General features: G+C 58.4%; 1 protein-coding gene across 7 annotated transcripts in view; it reads left to right on the top strand.

The window, feature by feature from the left end:
• The window catches only part of WDR86 (WD repeat domain 86), a 28,318-nt gene that overhangs the window by 5,163 nt on the left and 4,929 nt on the right, over window positions 1-18,226 (top strand). For 2 of the 7 annotated variants that reach the window (XM_059396081.1, XM_059396083.1), the window contains exons 3-6: window positions 5,424-5,565; window positions 7,203-7,617; window positions 10,448-10,583; window positions 13,492-13,595. In XM_059396081.1, coding sequence (XP_059252064.1) covers window positions 5,424-5,565; window positions 7,203-7,617; window positions 10,448-10,583; window positions 13,492-13,595 — 797 coding nt within the window. The other 5 variants (XM_059396078.1, XM_059396077.1, XM_059396080.1 and 2 more) reach the window with 5 other exon arrangements.

Consider the following 18,226-nt stretch of genomic DNA (forward strand, 5'->3'; position numbering starts at 1 on the left):
GAGTGCTCCCGTGTTTCCGCAGGCAGAGAGGCTCGGGAGGCTCTGCGCTCCTCCCTCTTGCTCCAGGACGACAAACTCTAATAGAAAACATGTAGCATCCAACTGGCCATCTTAACCAGTTTTAAGTGTACCGTTTGAAGACAGTAAACATTGATGACCTTCTGCCATTACCAGGACCCATCTCTAGAACTTGTCCATCCCGGAAAACTGAGGCGGTGTCCACTTCGAACAATAACCCGCTTTCTCCCACCCCAGGCCTTGGCGCCCACCATCCTGCGTTCTGCCTCTGAATCTGACCGCTCTGAGGACCTCGTACAGGCTCACGTCACTTAGCAGGATGTCCTCAAGGTTCATCCCAGCTGTCGTGGCTGTCAGGATTTCCTTCCTTGGGAAGGCCGCTTACTGGTCTGCTGTCTGCCTCTTTTTGCCCATTCATCTGTCCGCAGATACTTGGGTTTCTTCCACATGATGTGCTGAGAAGTGCCGCCATGAGCTTGGGTGTGCAAATACCTCTTCCAAGCCCTGTTTTCCGTTTCTTTTGTAGAGACACAGAGGTGGGCTTGCTGAGTCATCTCCTACGTTTTTTGTTTTTTTTTTTTTTCAAAGATTTTATTTATTTATTTGAGAGAGAGAGAAAATGCACATAAGCCAGGGAAGAGACAGGGAAAGAAAGGGGCAAGCAGATTTCCTGATTAACAGGGAGCCTGACATGGGACTCGATCCCAGGATCCTGGAATCATGACCTGAGCCAAAGGCAATCGCTTAACCGACTAAGCCACCTAGGCACTCCAAAATGCAGTTTGTTGTAAGCATGGATGTGGCTGACGGAAGCACAGGTCAGTAATTCATTCTTCAGCTCTCCAGCGGCCAGCATCCGCAGGTAGTGAGCTCCCCGTGGGTGCCCACTGAGGAGGTCACAGAAGGAGGCCGGAGAGCTGCCTGGTGGAGGGTGTGGGCTGAGAGGAGCGGGACTGGAAAGACAGGCCCTGCGGTGGCACCAGCCACAGGAGCACCAGCCTGTCCTGGCTGAGTCTCCCATGGCTTTGTCAGACACAATTTCAGCCACACCTTCCACGCCAGGGACATGTAGCCTTCGCTGCTGTGGCTTGCTGACGTCACACACCCAGATGTACTTCCATCAGGCAGGAAACAAAAATGGCACCTCAACACAGTAGCTAAAGGCCAGTTTGATACAAAAAAAAAAAAAAAAAAAAAGACCCTTTCCAAAGGTGGGCACGCTGTAGGGGATCCCCCGGATCCGTGGCTGGTACCCACAGGGCTCTCAGGGCTCCCAGACCTGGAGGAGCCGGGTCTGGAGCCTTCCCGGCAGCCCGGAAATGGCTGTGGAGAGGCCTCCCTCCAGGGAAGTGTGACCGAGGTTTGAGGTTTTAATGGCTGTGGGCCAGCAGATCCTGACCCAGGTCTCCTGTGGGGCTCCCAGCTGTCTGAACCCTGCAGGCGGGGTGGGGGGGGTGTCAGGGAGCCCCCAGGGAGTGGGGGCGCCGCAGGGAGCAGGCCGGAGGAGAGGAGAGAGGCGGCAGAGGGAGGGGAGGCCCCGCTCTTCATGCCAAGGTAGTGGAACGAGTGTTCCAGCGTGGCCGGTGCCCACGGCAGCCCCCCTCTGCGGCCGCAGACCCCAGGAGGCCCGTGGCCCAGTGGCTCCTCCGGCACGTGGAGGGGCACTTCGACCCCCAGCTTCTAGCGAGTCCCAGGGTGTGCGGCCGGGGAGGCGGGGAGGGCCGACTTGGCAGAAAACCTTGAGCCTCAGCATGTCCTTTTGAACATAGTAACTGCATCTTATCTGCATTCTTTCTCCCTTTAAAAATGTTTATTTTTAGTTGGGCTTTTTTGCTTATTCTACCCAATTCCAACAGCTCATGGTGGTGGTGCTGTGGTCCCTGGAGACGGGATAGGCCCCCCCCCTTGTCCCCAGCCTCCCTCATCCGTCCCTCCCCAGGGGACCCTGTCGGCTGTGTGCAGTGGACCCTGTCGCACGGTCTGCGGACTGCGGTCAGGGACACGCTCTGCAGCCTCTGCCGGCTGGGCTCTGAGCTGGGGCTCGTTCAGCGTGGGTTTTCAGACGCGGAGTCGCTGCCCGGCATGCAGAGGAAGGGGCCTGTCCCTGGGAGGCCCTTGACCGCTGCACAGAATCTCAACGAGCTCCGAGCTGGCCCCTGAGGGGCAGAGGGTCAGCCTGGCCCAGCTTCAGAGATGGGATTTTTTTTTTTACATTTAAAAAATTCTTTTCATTATTGACTCTTCACGTCTTTGTTTATAGGTATTTATATACACGTCTCTCTGTATGTATATATATTTAAAGTTTTATTTATTTTAGAGAGGGGTGGGGGAGGGGCGGGGGAGAGAGAATCCCAAGCAGACTCCATGCTCAGCACCGAGCCTGACGTGAGGCTCGATCCCTCGACCCTGAAATCACAACGTGAGCTGAAACCGAGTCACCCCTTAACCCACTGCGCTCCCCCGGTGCCCCTACAGGTATTTATATTTGTATCGTATACATCGTTCCCCCTACTTGCATGGGTCATGCAGTTGGTCCACATCCCTGGGCTAGTGGCTGTGGCTTCGCTGAGGACGGGTGCCACGGCTTACTGGCCACTCGGCTTTCCAGCACTTTTCTTGGCCTTATATACGCACACGGCAGGTCGCCTTCCTGCTGTCGGACTGTCAAGACGGGACAGAATCAGCCAGGAGGCGGCCCATGCCCTTGCGGGTGCCTCTCCTGGCTTGGCTGACCCCTGACGGTGCAGCCCCGCCCCCGGAGGATGACTGCAGGGTGGTGGGGGGGTCTGTGGGCAGGGCCGGCTCTGCTGCACCCCACTGCCCTCGGGGTGCTGGGCCACCTTCCAACCCTGGAAGCCAGGGGCCTCCTCAGACGCCGCTGGGCACCCCCATGGCAGCTCTGGTTTCAGGGTAGTTTGTTGACAATCTTAAAATATTTCATAAACATTTGGGAATTGGCAAAAAGCTGGGCTGTGTTTTGCCAAACATTTTGCCCTCGACTTTTCAACTGACGTGTATTTTAAGGAAACCTGATCTGCATCATCTCCCAGTGTTTACTTACTTCGCACAAACTTTGTTTTCTTAGAGGCCTGGTACATGCTCTCCAAGAAGACTGGAAAACATGTCTTCCTTCCTTCCTTTTTAAAAAAAATTCTCTTTCTTAGAACACAGGGAGTTGGGTTCTTCCAAGAGTAACTGAGCTAAAACCCCAGGGCCAAAAAGTGCCCATCAGCCGGAAACTGCCCAGAAAATTCTAAATCCCTGTCTGGGGGTGCCTGGGTGGCTCAGCCAGTTAAGTGTCTGCTTTCAGCTCTTCATGATCCTGGGGTCCTTGGATCGAGCCCCACATCGGGCTCCCTGCTTGGTGGGGACCCTGCTTCCCCCTCTCCCTCTGCTGCCTACTCTGCTTATGCACTCTTTCCCTCTGTTAAATAAATAAATAAAAGCTTTCAAAAAAAAAAAAATCCTTGTCTGATACCAGACATCTAGACAGAATTTTAAAATTCAGTCGCAATCTTTAACGTAATTAATATATCCCACACATGTAGATATTTGAATTAATCAATTTCTTCATCTGTGAAATGGATCTTACGTATAACATTCCTTTGATTCTATTGATTTTCTGGTTGCTGGATCCTTTTCTTTTTTTTTTTTTAAAGGTTTTATTTATTTGAGAGAGAGAGCATGAGAGGAGAGAATGTCAGAGGGAGAAGCAGACCTGCTGTGGAGCTGGGAGCCCGATGCAGGACTCCCTGGGATCCTGGGACTCCAGCACCATGACCAGAGCCGAAGGCAGTTGCTTAACCGACTGAGCCTCCTAGGCACCCCTGGTTTCTGGATTCTTTTCAAATATACTCAGCTTCAGTTTGCTATCAGGACTCGTTATCAGGGGGAATAAAAGGTTGTTATCGGGGTGTCTGGGTGGCTCAGTCAGTTAACCGTCTGCCTTCAGCTCAGGTCATTATCCTAAGGTCCCAGGATCGAGTCCTGCAGTAGGCTCCCTGCTCAGTGGAAGCTTACTTTCCCCGTCTCTCTGCCTGCCTCTCTGCTTGTGCTCTCTCTATCTCTCTCTGTCAAATGGATAAATAAAATTTAAAAAAAAAAAAAAAGAGTTGGGGCGCCTGGGTGGCTCAGTGGGTTAAAGCCTCTGCCTTCGGCTCAGGTCATGATCCCAGGGTTCTGGGATCAAGCCTCGCATTGGGCTCTGCTCAGCAGGGAGCCTGCTTCCTCCTCTCTCTCTGCCCGCCTCTCTGCCTACTTGTGATCTCTGTCTGTCAAATAAATAAATAAAATCTTTAAAAAAAAAAGTTATCTGAGGTGGAAACATGTTTTTTTAAACATACATAGGCGTTCGTGCAGGTATAGAACTAGTCCAGGCATAGAGAGAATCTTTGCATATATGGGCCTGTCTGACCCATAAATGCTGATTTTATATTCTAAACAGATTGAGATTTTATCATGCAGGACTTTAAGGGATTTTGTTGTTGTTTTTTAAGTAGACTCTATAGCCAACATGGGGCTCCAGCTCACAACCCCAAGATCAAAGTCACAGGCTCCGCTGAGCGGGCCAGCCGGCCGGCCCTGAGACAGAGCCAGGCGCCCGAGGACAGGCCCTGCTCTGACTGGGAGCTGAGTCCTTCCGGGGCTGCTTTATAAGCCAGGCCGGAAGTCAAACCACCCATCATCGCCCCGACAAGGTGGGCGAGCAGGTGCCTTTGGCCGAGCCGCGGCTCCGTGTGGCCCTCAGTCTGTCCCTAGACCTCCCTCTGCCTGAGCCTTCTCCACCGTTTCCGCCAAACACCTGAATTCCGGCCTGCGGGGCCCTCTCCTGCTTTGGCGTGGGCCGTCTTCTCCCCCTGGCTTTTCTCCCCTCCCCTCACAGGCCCCGCTTGGACCCTGCATCACCGGGCCGCAAACAGCCACCGTCCGGCATTCACCCAATCTGCGCGCCGGCCCCACGAGGCGGGGACCAGGAGATGGGGGTGTGCAGAGGTGACTCAGTGGCAGCACCAAGACCTAGGCCGGGCCTCTGGCCCCGAAGGCCAAGGCCCTGGGCCTCTATACTTCTTGCCTCGGTGACAGTGACAGTGGCTTTGTTCAGCCACTGAGTGCATACAAACAGCGGGAGTCTGGAGACAGACTGCTGAAGAAGGCAGAGGAGGAAGAGGAAGGAGAGAGAGTAGGAAAAGAGAGAACAAAAGGATCTGGGGGGGCAGAGAGAGGGGCCCCCTGAATTTCTCCCGGCAGCCCGCAGCTCCTGAGCCTCCCAGACCAAGTCGCCCCTCCAAAGGGCTGGTGATCCTGAGCTCGTCTCAAACACGCCCCAGCCCTGCTTTCTTCACAGAAGGGAGACAAAAGCTGCCATGCCCTGCGCTCACGTGTCCCCCCCCCGACCCCGTCCACAGGGCACGAGAGCTACGTGACCTTCTGCCAGCTGGAGGACGAGGCCGCCTTCACATGCAGCGCTGACCGCACCATCAGAAAGTGGGACGTGCGCACCGGGCAGTGTCTGCAGGTCTTCCGAGGACACACGTCCATCGTGAACAGGTCAGTGTGGTGGGGGGAGGTGCTCCGGGGACAGAGAGGGAGGCCGTGTGGCCCCTGCCGCTGGAGGAACTGAGGTTCCCTACGTGCAGACGCGTCTGAGGTCATCAGGAGCACAGAGGATGGGGGTCCCCGGACGCTTGTGTTTCAGGCATGACATGGGCTGCATGTGGGGGGTCGGAGGCCCCACCAACACATTGATTGTGCCTGGACGCCCCCCTTGGGCACCCGGGCAGCGCACTGCCCACTGCGAGGCCCAGGGAAAAGCGACGGAGGCCACAGCTTCTGCTGATGGGAACAGATTCCAGAGGAAGTGGCCTAATTAGTACCTGACGGTCAACCAGAGGGGGTTGTGAAGACGGAGTGCAGGGTATTTTTAAACCTCCCCTTTCCATGTTGTCATTGAAATTTCCCACCCCCTCCTTCTCAAAAACGTTTGAATTTTTCCTTTCCTTATTGAATTTGGGTCTGAGCTGAGCCATGAAAATTCCTTTGCTAATCAGATCAATTTGACACCATTTATGTAACTTGCGGTGGCCGTCTTAGACTCCCGAGGGAGTGTCCGGTATGACCAGGGGTCTGGGCGCCTGCCCACCTGCAGTCAGAGCTGTGCACCCACAGGGCAGGAGCGAGGTACCGACCCTCCGCAGAGACGCAAGTGTTGTGCTGGCTCGGGACGCCTGTGAGGGGACAAGTCACCTTCCCACAGCCGAGATTTCCCCGGCCTCCTTAGCTGGAGCCCGCAGGGTCCCACCTGCCACCAGGGGCGAGCCCGCGAGGTGGTGCAGGACGTCCCACCTCCTGCTGGTCGCTTCCCGACACCCTTCCTTGAGAAAGCGTGGGACTGGGGGAAGGTGTGGGTATGTGGGAGTCTCGTGCCATGAGACAGGGCGGCAGGGAGAGGCCACATCTCAGGGGACAGGCGTGCGTCCAGCTTGTAACCGGAAACTCTCAGCTGCTCCTCAAAAGCAAACCTGGGTAATTGAGGCCAGAAATTATGCTCCGCGGGGTTGCGACTCTCCTGGGCACACACACCCCATACACACACATCCACGCGCCCCATGTCTGAGGGGTCGGGGTCCCAAATGGACCATGCTGGGTAGACACTAAGTCTTGCTTAGCCACTGGATTGTGTTACTGAGTAGCCTGTGCCCAGGGAATCAACTGCTCTGTCCCCACACTTGTGACACATGCCCAGTGCAGCTGTCCCGCCCCTTTGTGGGCTCCAGGGGGTGCGGAGGGGGGGGGCTCAGGGCTTCTTAACACGGGTGTGTGAACAGAGTCTTTGATGTTAAGCAAAGTTCTATAGTGAAGACAAACGTGTATTTCCTGGGAAGAAGTTCTTAGTGTTCACCGAAGTGAGACTGAAAGTCCTGAGTATTTGCTGCCCCGGGAGCCTCTCCTCTCCCCATGGGTGCGAACAGAGCTCCGCTCCACCCACATGAGGTTCTCCCGGCTCACTGAACACAGAGGACACCAGACAAAGGGCCCTCCTGACGGCCTGTTAGGCACCCCTGTGTGGTCTGACCCCTGCCCTAAGCCCTACGAAGTTTGACCCCTGCCCCTTAGCCCTGCATGCTCTGACCCCTGCCCCTTAGCCCCGCATGCTCTGACCTCTGCCCTCTCCCTCTTCCCACCAGGATCCTGGTCGCCAACAACCAGCTCTTCAGCAGCTCCTACGACCGCACAGCTCGAGCCTGGAGCGTGGACAAGGGACAGGTGGCTCAGGAGTTCCGAGGCCACCGCAACTGCGTGCTGACCCTAGCCTACTCCGCGCCCTGGGACCTGCCCGGGGCTCCCTGTGCCGAGGAGGTTGGGGGGCTCCTGGTGACGGGCAGCACGGATGGCACGGCCAAGGTGTGGCAGGTGGCCAGCGGCTGCTGCCACCAGACGCTGCGGGGCCACACGGGAGCCGTGCTCTGCCTTGTGCTGGACACGCCCAGTCACACCGCCTTCACCGGCAGCACCGACGCCACAATCCGCGCCTGGGACATCCTGAGCGGGGAGCAGCTGAGGGTGTTCAGGGAGCACCAGGGCTCTGTCATCTGTCTGGAGGTGAGATCTGCCTGGCCCTCGCCTGTCTTATGAGGGAGGCCCCCGGGGGGCCTTCTGAGCCACCACCCTCCCCCGAGTCCTAGTTAGCTTGGGCCGAGGAACAGAGTACTGCAGTCAGGGACAGTGGACATGACAGAGACAGATGGTCTCACCGCTCTGGGGCTGCAAGCCTGAGACCCGGGGGTCGGCGTGTAGCTGGGCGTCTTCTCATGGCATTGTCCCTGTCCACCCTCCGCATCCAGGTGTCCTCTTCCTATAAGGACTCCAGTCCTATGGATTAGGTCCCACCCCCGTGACCTCATTTTAACTTAACTACGTCCTTAAAGACCCTGTCTCCAAACACACCCGCCCTCACGGATACGAGGGTCACAGCTATTGTCAACATAGGAATTCTGGTTTTTTTACATGTTAAGGGAAGGTTATGTCTACCCAGAAACGCTGGTCCCTCATTCCTCCATCCAAAAGTTCTACAACATGAAATTGGGTTTTTTTTTAAAGGCTTGGCACAAAAATGTCCTTGGCGGCGAAGCCTGGCCCGCACAGATAGGAAGCTCGCTGGAGCTCACTTGGTCCCATTTCCTGGGACTAGGCATTCCTTTGCTGTAGAAACACGAGGGTGTTGCTCAAATCCCAAAACTCCTGAAATACATCTGGCTCCAGGGTTTTGGATCAGGGATTCTGAGCGTGAAATCGGGCCCACCCCTGGTGGTTGTGAGGGCTCCACGGACTAGCAGTGGGTGTGACCCAGACGTGAGCCCCTCGGGTGCCTGGTAGCTTGCGCTGTGGTTGGCCATCCAGCCGTGGCTGCCTGTGCTTATAGGTGCTCATTGTACACGTGAGAGGCTCAGAGGGGGTGAGCAACTTGTCCACGGCCTCACAGCTGCTGAGGGGCAGCATAGAAAGGTGTGATGGGGCCTGCACCCTGCTGGGCTGGGGGAACCCCCTCCCGCAGTCTCTCCCCTGAGGCGGGATGTCTGGAGCCCACCTGTGCTCGGCAGCCTGGCCTGGCAGCTTCATCCCCTGCCCCGAGAGCATCTGTGGCCGGGAGCTGAGCAGGGAGAGGCCCGCGCCCCAGGGGCCTCCACAGCAGAGGCCCAGGCCTGCTTGGATGGATTGCACAGCAGGGAGATGGCCCCTGAGCCCCGGCCCCCCAGAGCTGTCTTGGCTGAGGAAGTCTTGCAGGTCCTGTCTTCTGTGACATGCCCCCGTCAGGGTCTGTGTGCTTTCTCATGTGCCTCGGGCCTCCTCTGGCCTCCCCAAGCTGCCCGGCTGTTCCCCGTGGACGTCCTCATAGGAAAGCAGCCAAAGTGAACAGTGAGGTCTGAGGCAGCCAAGGACAACATGCTTGGAGCTTATCCTGGGCCTCTGGACTCGTGATTTGTACTTTGAAATGGAGCTTCTTGGTCACTTGTAAACACAGTGCGACAGGCCCCGCGTTCTTGGGACGCACTGTGTGGTGAGCAGGAGGCATCGTCCCGTTGCCACAGCCGCCATGGAAGCTTAGGGCCCCCCTTACGGGGACTCAGTGGCACAGAGAGGCCCAGGGGCCCACGGGGACCTCCAGCCCACAGGCCACACTCACCAGTTCCCTTAATTTCAGGTCTGTGAGTCTCAGTGGGAAGTTGGGGAAGCGTGGTCCCTGGAGGCTTTGAGGCTGCCTCTAAAGTGATGGTTGTTGGGGACGGTCAGGACACACGGGGCCAGGAGTGAATGGCCTAAAGCCAAGTCTGACCTGGGCTGTGGCTGGGGTGGAAATATAATCTGGACTGGTCAGAGCCCTGTCCTCCAGGAACTCATAGGGGAAAACTGGGGCAGCCGCGGGCCCTGGAGTGCAAAGGGGCCCAGAGTGTGGCTGTCGTTGGGCGGGTGTGTGCTCAAGGTAGGAAGGCGGGGGCCATGGTAAGGATGCCGGGGGCCAGTCTGTGCTGCCTCCAGGCCTGCCGCCTGGTGCCCCAGCTGAAGGGCCTCCTCTTTCCTAAGGCTTCAGGGGTCACTGGGCCCCAGCACCGGCACAAATGGCTCTCCAGGGCTCCCAGCCGCCCTCCGTGCCCGGCTTCCAGTTCTCCTCTGCTTCGCTGCTAACCAGAGGGGCTGGGTGGGGACTCTCTTGGCTGCCGGGATTTGGTCTAGATGAACCTGCAGAATTATTTTAGTAGTCTTTGCCCTTCCCTTGGGCTCGGACTGGTCTGCCTCGGCCAGGGGAGCTCCTGCAAAGGGCCTCCGACACCACATCCCTTCTCTCCGAGACCGTTGCCTTCTCTCCTGTGACACCCAGCAGGGGTGTGAAAGCCACTCTGGTCAGCTGGGGCAGGCAGGAGGTGGGGGAGCCTGTCTCCAGGGCTCTTCCCTCCCCACCAGGGCAGCCCCGGCAGCCCTGTCCTCCGCAGGGATGATGGAGGGAACCGCTGGTGCAGCGGGGCCATAGCTACAGGCGGATTCCCAGGAAACTTTCAGGCACGGACGGTTCTTCCCCAGCAGCTGCGGACAAGAGACGCTGCCGACAGTAACGACACGCAGGAACATTCTGTGGCGCTTGCTCCTAGCGCGCCGAGCGCCCCCAGGCCTTCTCCCGCCCGCCACGAGAAGGCTCTGACACGATGCTTCTCTCTCGGTGCGGGGGAGCCGTCGGGGCCGTGGCCGGGGGCAAAGCGGCAGGATTCTCGGGTGGGCCGTTGGGTGGGTTCCCCCGGCAGGGTCTTCCCCGCTCGTCCACGGTTCCCAGTGACGGGCACGCGCCCCTCGCCCACCACACGGAGTGGTCTGGGGGATCCGAGTCACCTGCTGCGGCAGCAGCCCGGGCCCAGCGCCGCCCTCCCTCCTCCTCCCCCAGCTGGTGAACCGGCACGTGTACTCGGGCAGCGCCGACAGGACGGTCAAGTGCTGGCTGGCAGACACCGGGGAGTGCGTGCGCACGTTTGCGGCGCACCGGCACAGCGTGAGCGCCCTCAGATACCACGCGGGCACCTGTAAGTGACTCCCGCCCGGCCCCAGCTGCTCCCACCCGCCTGCGCTGCCTCCGCCCTTCACGCCTCGCCCCCACCAGATCCTCCCGCCCTCGGGGCCCCTCGGGGCTTCTGCGCCCTACTTCTTACTTCTTCCCTCCTGAGCCTCAGCGGCCCTTTGGGGTGGTCAGCATCGAGAGAGCACAAGCAGGGGAAGCAGCAGGGGGAGAGGGAGAAGCAGGCGCCCCTGAGCAGAGAGGACCCTGGGATCCTGACCTGAGTCAAGGACAGACGCTTAACCGACCGAGTCATCCAGGCACCCCCGCCCCAGGGTTATTAACAAATTACAGCCCAAATGCTTAGGAGCCCCAGGGATAAGCGCATCTCAGGGACACATTCTCGTTATTCAAATGAGACCCTGAGGTTACCTAACTCCCGCCAGACTGAAGAGCCACGTGGGTTTGGCTTCACCTGGCATTACATTTGGCTACAGATAGCAGAAAGCCCAGGTAACAGTGCCTTGAATGAAACAGTGGTTTATTTTTCTCAGATAGAATTTCTGAGGCTGGCGGTGCAGGCAGGAATGGATGGTTCCACAAAGTTACCAGGCACCCAGTTTCCTTTGATCACTTTGCTTTATAGCTCTTAGTATACGTCTTCTATCTTTTAGGGGGCCTCATAGTTTAATGTAGCTGCTGAAGCTCCAGCCATCATATCACGTTTTAGGCAGACAGGAAGAAGAAGGAAAGGTAAAACGATGTGTCTCTTAGTTGAGTGGGTCTCTTTAAAGATCTTTCTTGGAAGCTCTACCCAAAGACTTGGCATACATCTCTTTGCTGCCTGAAAGAGAGACTGAATAATAAAATCTCTTATCTGGGGATATTGCTGCCAACTTTAATCAGGTTATTTTGGAAAGAAAGAAGGGCAGAATGGCATATTGGATAGGCAACAAGCTTTTTGTCCCACAGTTCTCAAACTGACACACCTAAGCTTTGCTGGCTCTTCCCTGAGGCCTGGCTCATGTGCACACCCTAGACACACCCAGAAGACAGACACTGCTCCAGAAAGCACTCCCCCCACCCCCACACACCTCACCATACCTACATGAGAGTGGGGCTTCTAGGTTCCTGAACATCTCTTTCCCAAAACAATGCCCAGCATTACGTTTTGCTATTGCCCCCCGTCCCTGCTCTGTTCTCTCTCTCTCTCTCTCTCTCTCTCACACACACACACACACTCACTCACACTGAAGGAGCAGATGGGTGTGGGGGAGATGCAGCACAAAATTCAAGTTGACTTCACAGCACGGGTGTTAAATGAAGATAGAATGTGGATCTCTGAAAATAGAGCTTGAGATACCCTCGGGATTTAGGTGTCTGACACGGGAAAATTATTTTTTCCTTCTTCCTGGGTCCAAGCCTGTTAATGTTAAGTGTGATTCTGGCTCTGCTCCCAAGTCAGGACCTCTGGTTTAAAAAGATTAAAGTCGCCCAGAGCGCCACCCCTTGGCAGCAGCTGGGATAGACCCCACCTGCTGCCCACTATAAAGGAAACTGGTCCTGGCCATTGCCAACGGGCTGTGGGAGTGATAGGACTTAATTCCTGACCCTCTTCCCCTCCACTGGACACCCAGAAGCCACACTGGGTTGGGGTAGGGGAAGCAGGAAAGGAACAGAAGAGACCCAGGAAGGAAACTCCCCCTCTAGAGACATATTCACCAGTAGCTTCAGCAGCAAGGCTGGGAATAGGCAGGTGAAGCAGTAATCCGGGTAAAGAAGACATCCCTGAGGCTAGGGATCCCCCATAGCTTGCTCAGGCTGCTGGGTGGGTGCGGTAGTTGCTGTGGGGACCACACCAGGGGCGCTTCTCTCTGCCGCCCCTCAGGTTCTCTGCCCTAGAGTGTTTTCCTGTGAGGAGCAGGTTGGAGGAGCTGACACCCCAAAGAGAGGCCCTCAACCAATGACCTGCCCCCCTCTCCCAGGGCTCCGGCTCTGAGACGTGGTCTGCACTTTCTCCGAGGGGTCCCCCTGCAGTCACCTGCTCACTAATTCGCCTGTATGGACATCCTTCCTGTTTCTCTCCCCACTTGGTGGAATGCTAGGCCAGATGAAGTACTTGAACTCCAATCCTAGCGTCAGGGTCATTTCTGGGAGAGCGCAGGCTGGGACCATAAGTAGACACCGGAGTTCTTGTGGTCAGCACTCAGTGTGGTCCCTGACCCGCAGAATCAGCGGCAGCTGGAACTGGTTAGGCAAGGAGGCTCGCAGGCCCCGCCCCAGACCTCCTAGGACGGAAACTCAGGTGGGCTCAGCAATCTGCCTTAACCGCCATCCAGGTGACTCAGGTGCTTACGGAGTCTGAGAACTCTTGAACTAAGCTCTAACGTAGGAAAAGGCGCAAGGAAGGCCAAATCCTGGCCCTTGCCGTGGAGAGGTTGGGCAGGGGCGCTCTAGCGAACGCCAGAGGGTCTAGGCTCTGTTTGGAGGGCCAAGTTCATTACTGAGGAGAGGAAGGAACAAATTTCTAGTTGGTCCTTGTCCCAGTAGGCAACTCAGATGTTGGGGGGGGGGTAGATGACTCCCCCCCCACCCCGACCCCACCCCAAGGCAGTGGCTTTAGAGCAGGGAAGCAGGCCTCACCAAAGGCTTCCACCAAACAGTCTGAGCGAGGGCACCTGGGCGGAGGTGGTACTCAGGAGGGACAGGAGCCCGGGCGGGAGAGGGCAGCCGCGGTCCTGCAGAGCACGGGGAGGTGGGTGATCCCCTGAGTTCCCAGGCCGGTAGCAGCAGAATGAAGGTGCCGCCTCCTTCCTTGCAAGGGGCTCCCGCTAGTTCCCGTTTGAACCTTATGACCTCCCGGTGAGGCGGGCGGAGGGGCCCGGGCCCGCCCCGCCGCACCCCTGCCCAGGCCCAGCGGCGCCCTGTGTTCACAGTGTTCACGGGCAGCGGGGACGCCCGCGCGCGCGCCTTCGACGCCCAGTCCGGAGCGCTGCAGAGGGTGTTCCGCGGCCACGCCTTCGTCATCAACTGCATCCAGGTAGGCGCTCGCGCCGCCCCCGGGCTCTGCCTCGGCGGGGAGGGAAGGCCGCCCGCCGCACCCCGAGGCCCCCGGCGGAGAGGCCGCCGGCCCTCGGCTTAGGTAGGTGCCGTTCGCGCCCGCGAGCGAAGCTGCGGGCCCTGCGGAGGGGAGGGCGGCCCGGGCGCCCCCGCAGCGCCGCCCCACGCGCCGCCCCGCGCCCGCAGGTGCACGAACAGGTGCTGTACACGGCGTCGCACGACGGCGCGCTGCGCCTCTGGGATGTGCGCGGCCTCCCGTGCGCGCCGCCGCCGCGCCCCGCCGCCCCCGCGCGCAGCCGCTCCCGCCTCTTCAGCAACAAGGTGGGCTGCGCCGCCGCGCCCCTGCAGCCCGCCTGAGCGCCCCGACTGTGCCCCGCCTCGGTGTCCGTGGATTCTGAAGCCCCGTCCCGTCCCGTGGACGGCGACCGTGCTCGCCCTCGGGGACCACGCCTCCGTCCCCGCCACCCCCAGCAGAGCGGCCCCGCTCTCGGGTCTGCACCTGGCCCAGCGGGACCCTCCCGACCCAGGGTCTGCGGCCCCACAGCCCCCAGGGCCTGAGGTCCCCAGAAGCTAAACCCATCCTGGGGGGAAACGGGACTTCTTCAAAGAGCCCAGCAGCAGCTGTCATTAAGTTTGGCAGATTGTCCTGAGGACGCTGGTGAAGAACCGAAATACACGTCCTTCCACGCGCTCTGGAATATGTCTTTTGTTCTGCAAACTCAGCGGCCCGTCGGAGGGAGGAGGGGTTCCCGGAACCGGGGCTTCGCACACCCGCCCGGGCCTGCCTCTCCTCGAGGGGGCACTGAGGGGCTGCGGCCCGATGACCCTTGGTGTCACTCGTATGGGGAGTGGCCATGGGAGAGGCGCTTCGTCCTGTGACAGTGACATCGGGGAGCCGTCACCCCTGCTCTGAAGCCCCCAAGTCGGCCGGAACCGAGGAGGGCTTCCCGCCGCCCCGTCTGGGTCTGGAGTTCAAAGGCCCCGGCAGTCGCCTGCCGGTCGCGTGCGCAGCGCGGGCGCCCGACGCGGGACGCGGGGAAGGGGTGGGCCATCCCTCGGCGGAGAAGCTGGAGGGGCTTCCTGGGGGAGGTGGGGCCGGGGCTCCGGAGAGGCCCCGAGGGGAGCCGCCCCCAGCTGCCCCCTCGTCACCTGAAGGGGGCGCGCTGCCAGCCCTCGGCTGGGGCGGGAGGAGAAGCCGCGGGGCGGTGTCTGCGGTCGAGGGCTCGGCATCTGGCCGAGGCCGGGAGCCTCTGGTGCGGAGGAGCGGACCGTGCACTGCGCTCACCGAGAGCTAGTGCGTCCGCGTCGCGCTCTGGGGGTGGGGGGTGCAGGTCCAGGCCTGACGGGTGGGGCCCTCCCCCTCAAGCCCGAATAGGTACGCGATGGGCACCTGGGGCGGTAGGAAGGGACGCCTACCTTCGTGACTGCGCGCTAGGCCACACCCCGGGAACGCGGGGGCCTCGCCAGGAAGGGAGGCCGGCGGGGGAGAAGCAGGCGCGGCAGCGTCCTGGGGCTGGGCCTCGCGCGGGTCTGCGGCGCCCACAGCTGCGGCTGCAGGGCCATGGCCACCGGCGGGGCTGCCCGGGAGCCGAGGGCAGCCCAGGGAGCGCCGGCACCGGGACCACCTCGAGTACTGGTGCCCGGATTTGCGCTGAGCCCGCAGAGGGGCGGCTGGAGTAACCAGCCGCTCCCGGACGCGCGCAGGCGCTGAGCTTTCCTGCCTCTCCTGTCACCCTCCGCCACCTCTGATACCCCGTCCCCTCCAAGCGTACCAGAGACAGACACAGGGGCTCGGACACACCCGGGAAAGAGCCCCGGGGTGGATCGGGACACAGGAGCTGCTAGATAATCTGTTCTCCCGCCTGCCTCCCCTGGACAGAGTAGGAAATGGAAACCTGGTGGGATTTTGTTTTTGTTTTTTAAAGATTTTATTTATTTGACAGAGATCACAAGTAGGCAGAGAGGCAGGCAGAGAGAGAGGGGAAGAAGCAGGCTCCCCGCTGAGCAGAGAGCCTGATGGGGGACTGGATCCCAGGACCCTGGGATCATGACCTGAGCGGAAGGCAGAGGCTTTAACCTATTGAGCCACCCAGGCGCCCCTGGGGGTTGGGGTTGGGTTTTTTGTTTGTCTTTTGGGTAGTTATATAGCAGAGTGCATTTGGGTAATATTTATTTCTCCAGCACACAAGGCTCTGTTAGATGTTGATGATGTTAAGACCAGATGACCAGGTATTCTTTGCCTTTGATAAATAGGGCCGGATTGAGGTGGGGTGGGGAGGGAGGACATATGGGCAGGGACAGGCAGCAGAGGGTCACCAAAGCCCAGAGCTCCCGGAATTTCATGAGAGGGATCAACATCGGATGTGAAGAGACGCCAGCGTCTCACTCCTGCTCGGAGTCCTGTGAGGGCCTGCGTGTCCGGCCACTGCAGTCCAGACCCCTGCCTGCCTTTCAGGGCGCTCTGCAGTTGGACTGGCGGTCCTTCCTGCCTCATCCTCTGCCCCACCCCACCGTCTGGTGGGCCTAGAACAGCCCTGACCTCATGGATACAGCACACTCGGCCTGTCCTATACCAACTATTACATCCTCATTGGTCCCAGGTCTGGAATGTTCTCCTTTCTTCTCGGACTCTCCAAGGAGAGCCCCTCCAAGGCCCATGTCCTCTGGGACTCCTCCAGCCTCAGCACAGTCCCGTTTACATGGGGACATTTTCATCACGAATACCCTCTGCTGCTTCTCCTGCCCTCCGGAGCCGGGAATGGCACTCCGTCACTGCCCACTTTCACACAGCAGCTGGAGGCAAAGCCAGGACCAGAACCTGCCTCCCGACGTGGGACGGGCAGCCCTCCTTACGTGAGAGCTGGCCTCTCGGTGTTTCTTCAGGCGCCCACGAAGCGAGGTCAGAGCCCTGCTGGGGAGCTTCTGCATTCTAGCCTTTCCAGGATCACTAAGAACGCATCTGGGAGCTCGAAGCCATGCCTGGCCCAAGGCCAGGACAGTAACTGCTTAGCCAGAAGCTGCGATTCAGGCCTGAAATCCGAGGATGACACGGTCCGGGAGAGACCCCCTCATCACCTCAATCGTCAGCCACTTCAACACCAAGGGCGCAAAACCCCGTCCCCTCCTGCGCGGGCTCCTTCCCCACCACCAGCTCCAGCTCTGCTTTCCACGTTCATCTTTCATGAGAGCCAGCTGTGATTTCTTCGCAGAACCCCGTGCAGCAAACACCTTGGATCTCAACAAGGCTCGAGATGGCCCCGGTGCGCTCCCTACTTAGAACACTTGAGGAGTGTGAGCAACTTACTGCAAAGTCAGGCTGATGATTTTTTAGTATGTTTTCCACCTTTCATTTCCACGTGGATCGTTCATTGTAAACGTCAACAGAAAAGATTCTCACCCATTGAAACTGGGCTGCCTGTTAAGGCTTTATGAAAAGGAATAGTGGAAAAGTCACAGCATTTCAGCCGGCCCTCGGCCCTGGCAACGGGGCCACCTACCCTCCATCGCAGGAGCTTTCCGCGACCTCTGGAGGACAGGAGGAGGATCAGGGACATATCTGGCACCTGATCCAGCACACTGCTGCTGCCAGCTGTGTCCTGGGACTGGACCCGGCTCTCATGTCACTCCCATCTCCAGAGTGACGTTTGGCGCAGTTGGAGTGCTTACTTGGGCCATTAAGAGGCTAACTACGGGGACGCCTGGGTGGCTCAGTTGGTTAAGCAGCTGCCTTCGGCTCAGGTCATGATCCCAGCGTCCTGGGATCGAGTCCCACATCGGGCTCCTTGCTTGGCGGGGAGCCTGCTTCTCCCTCTGCCTCTGCCTGCCACTCTGTCTGCCTGTGCTTGCTCTCGCTTCTCTCTCTATGACAAATAAATAAATAAAATCTTTAAAAAAAAAAAGAGGCTAACTACGTCTTCAGAAATTAGTAATGTGACACAGGTATACCCAAAACCCCCCACAAACCTGGAGAAAATAGATCTTAATCTCAGATAGCTATCTCAGTGAGCAGTGAGCTTCATATGACAGTACAGCGTCTGGAAATGCTGATTAAAAATTAATTGCTTTGGTTAGCATTTAAGATTTCCCCATTTAATGAAAGATTTTATTTTTGTAAAGAATTTTGAAAAGATATAAATTCTTCACTTCAACCTTGAATTTCAAATACACGTTACTAAACTAAGCGTGTAGAACATGGACATCCAGCCTGCCACTGTCTGGTACAGCTACTGTAGCTGATCCCTCATCCTCGGCCCCCAGAGAGCTTGGAATGGTTGAAGATTGAAAGGACATGTCAGGGAGGGGCCGGCGAGGCCAAAGCAGGCAGGCAGAGCTGCAGCGCAGGAGGCAGGGAAGCCAGCAGTGAGCTCGGTGGGGCAGGAGCGCTGGCAAAGTGAAGAGATGGATGGGTGCTCCCCCCCATTAGCTCCTCCCGGAGACCCTCCCCAGGGGCCACCTACACTCCAGAAGTAACTGCCCTTCCCATTCCTTGGTCAAAAGAAACCAGAGAAGACCAAGCAGAGAAAACCCGGTTAGGGCTGCAGCATCTGAAGGCCAGAAGGCTGCCGGGAGGAGGAGGACCAGGCCAGAGGCAGCGACTTCCCCAGGCTCAGC

This window comes from Mustela nigripes, chromosome 4, assembly GCF_022355385.1.
Source record: "Mustela nigripes isolate SB6536 chromosome 4, MUSNIG.SB6536, whole genome shotgun sequence".
Lineage (NCBI taxonomy): Eukaryota > Metazoa > Chordata > Mammalia > Carnivora > Mustelidae > Mustela > Mustela nigripes.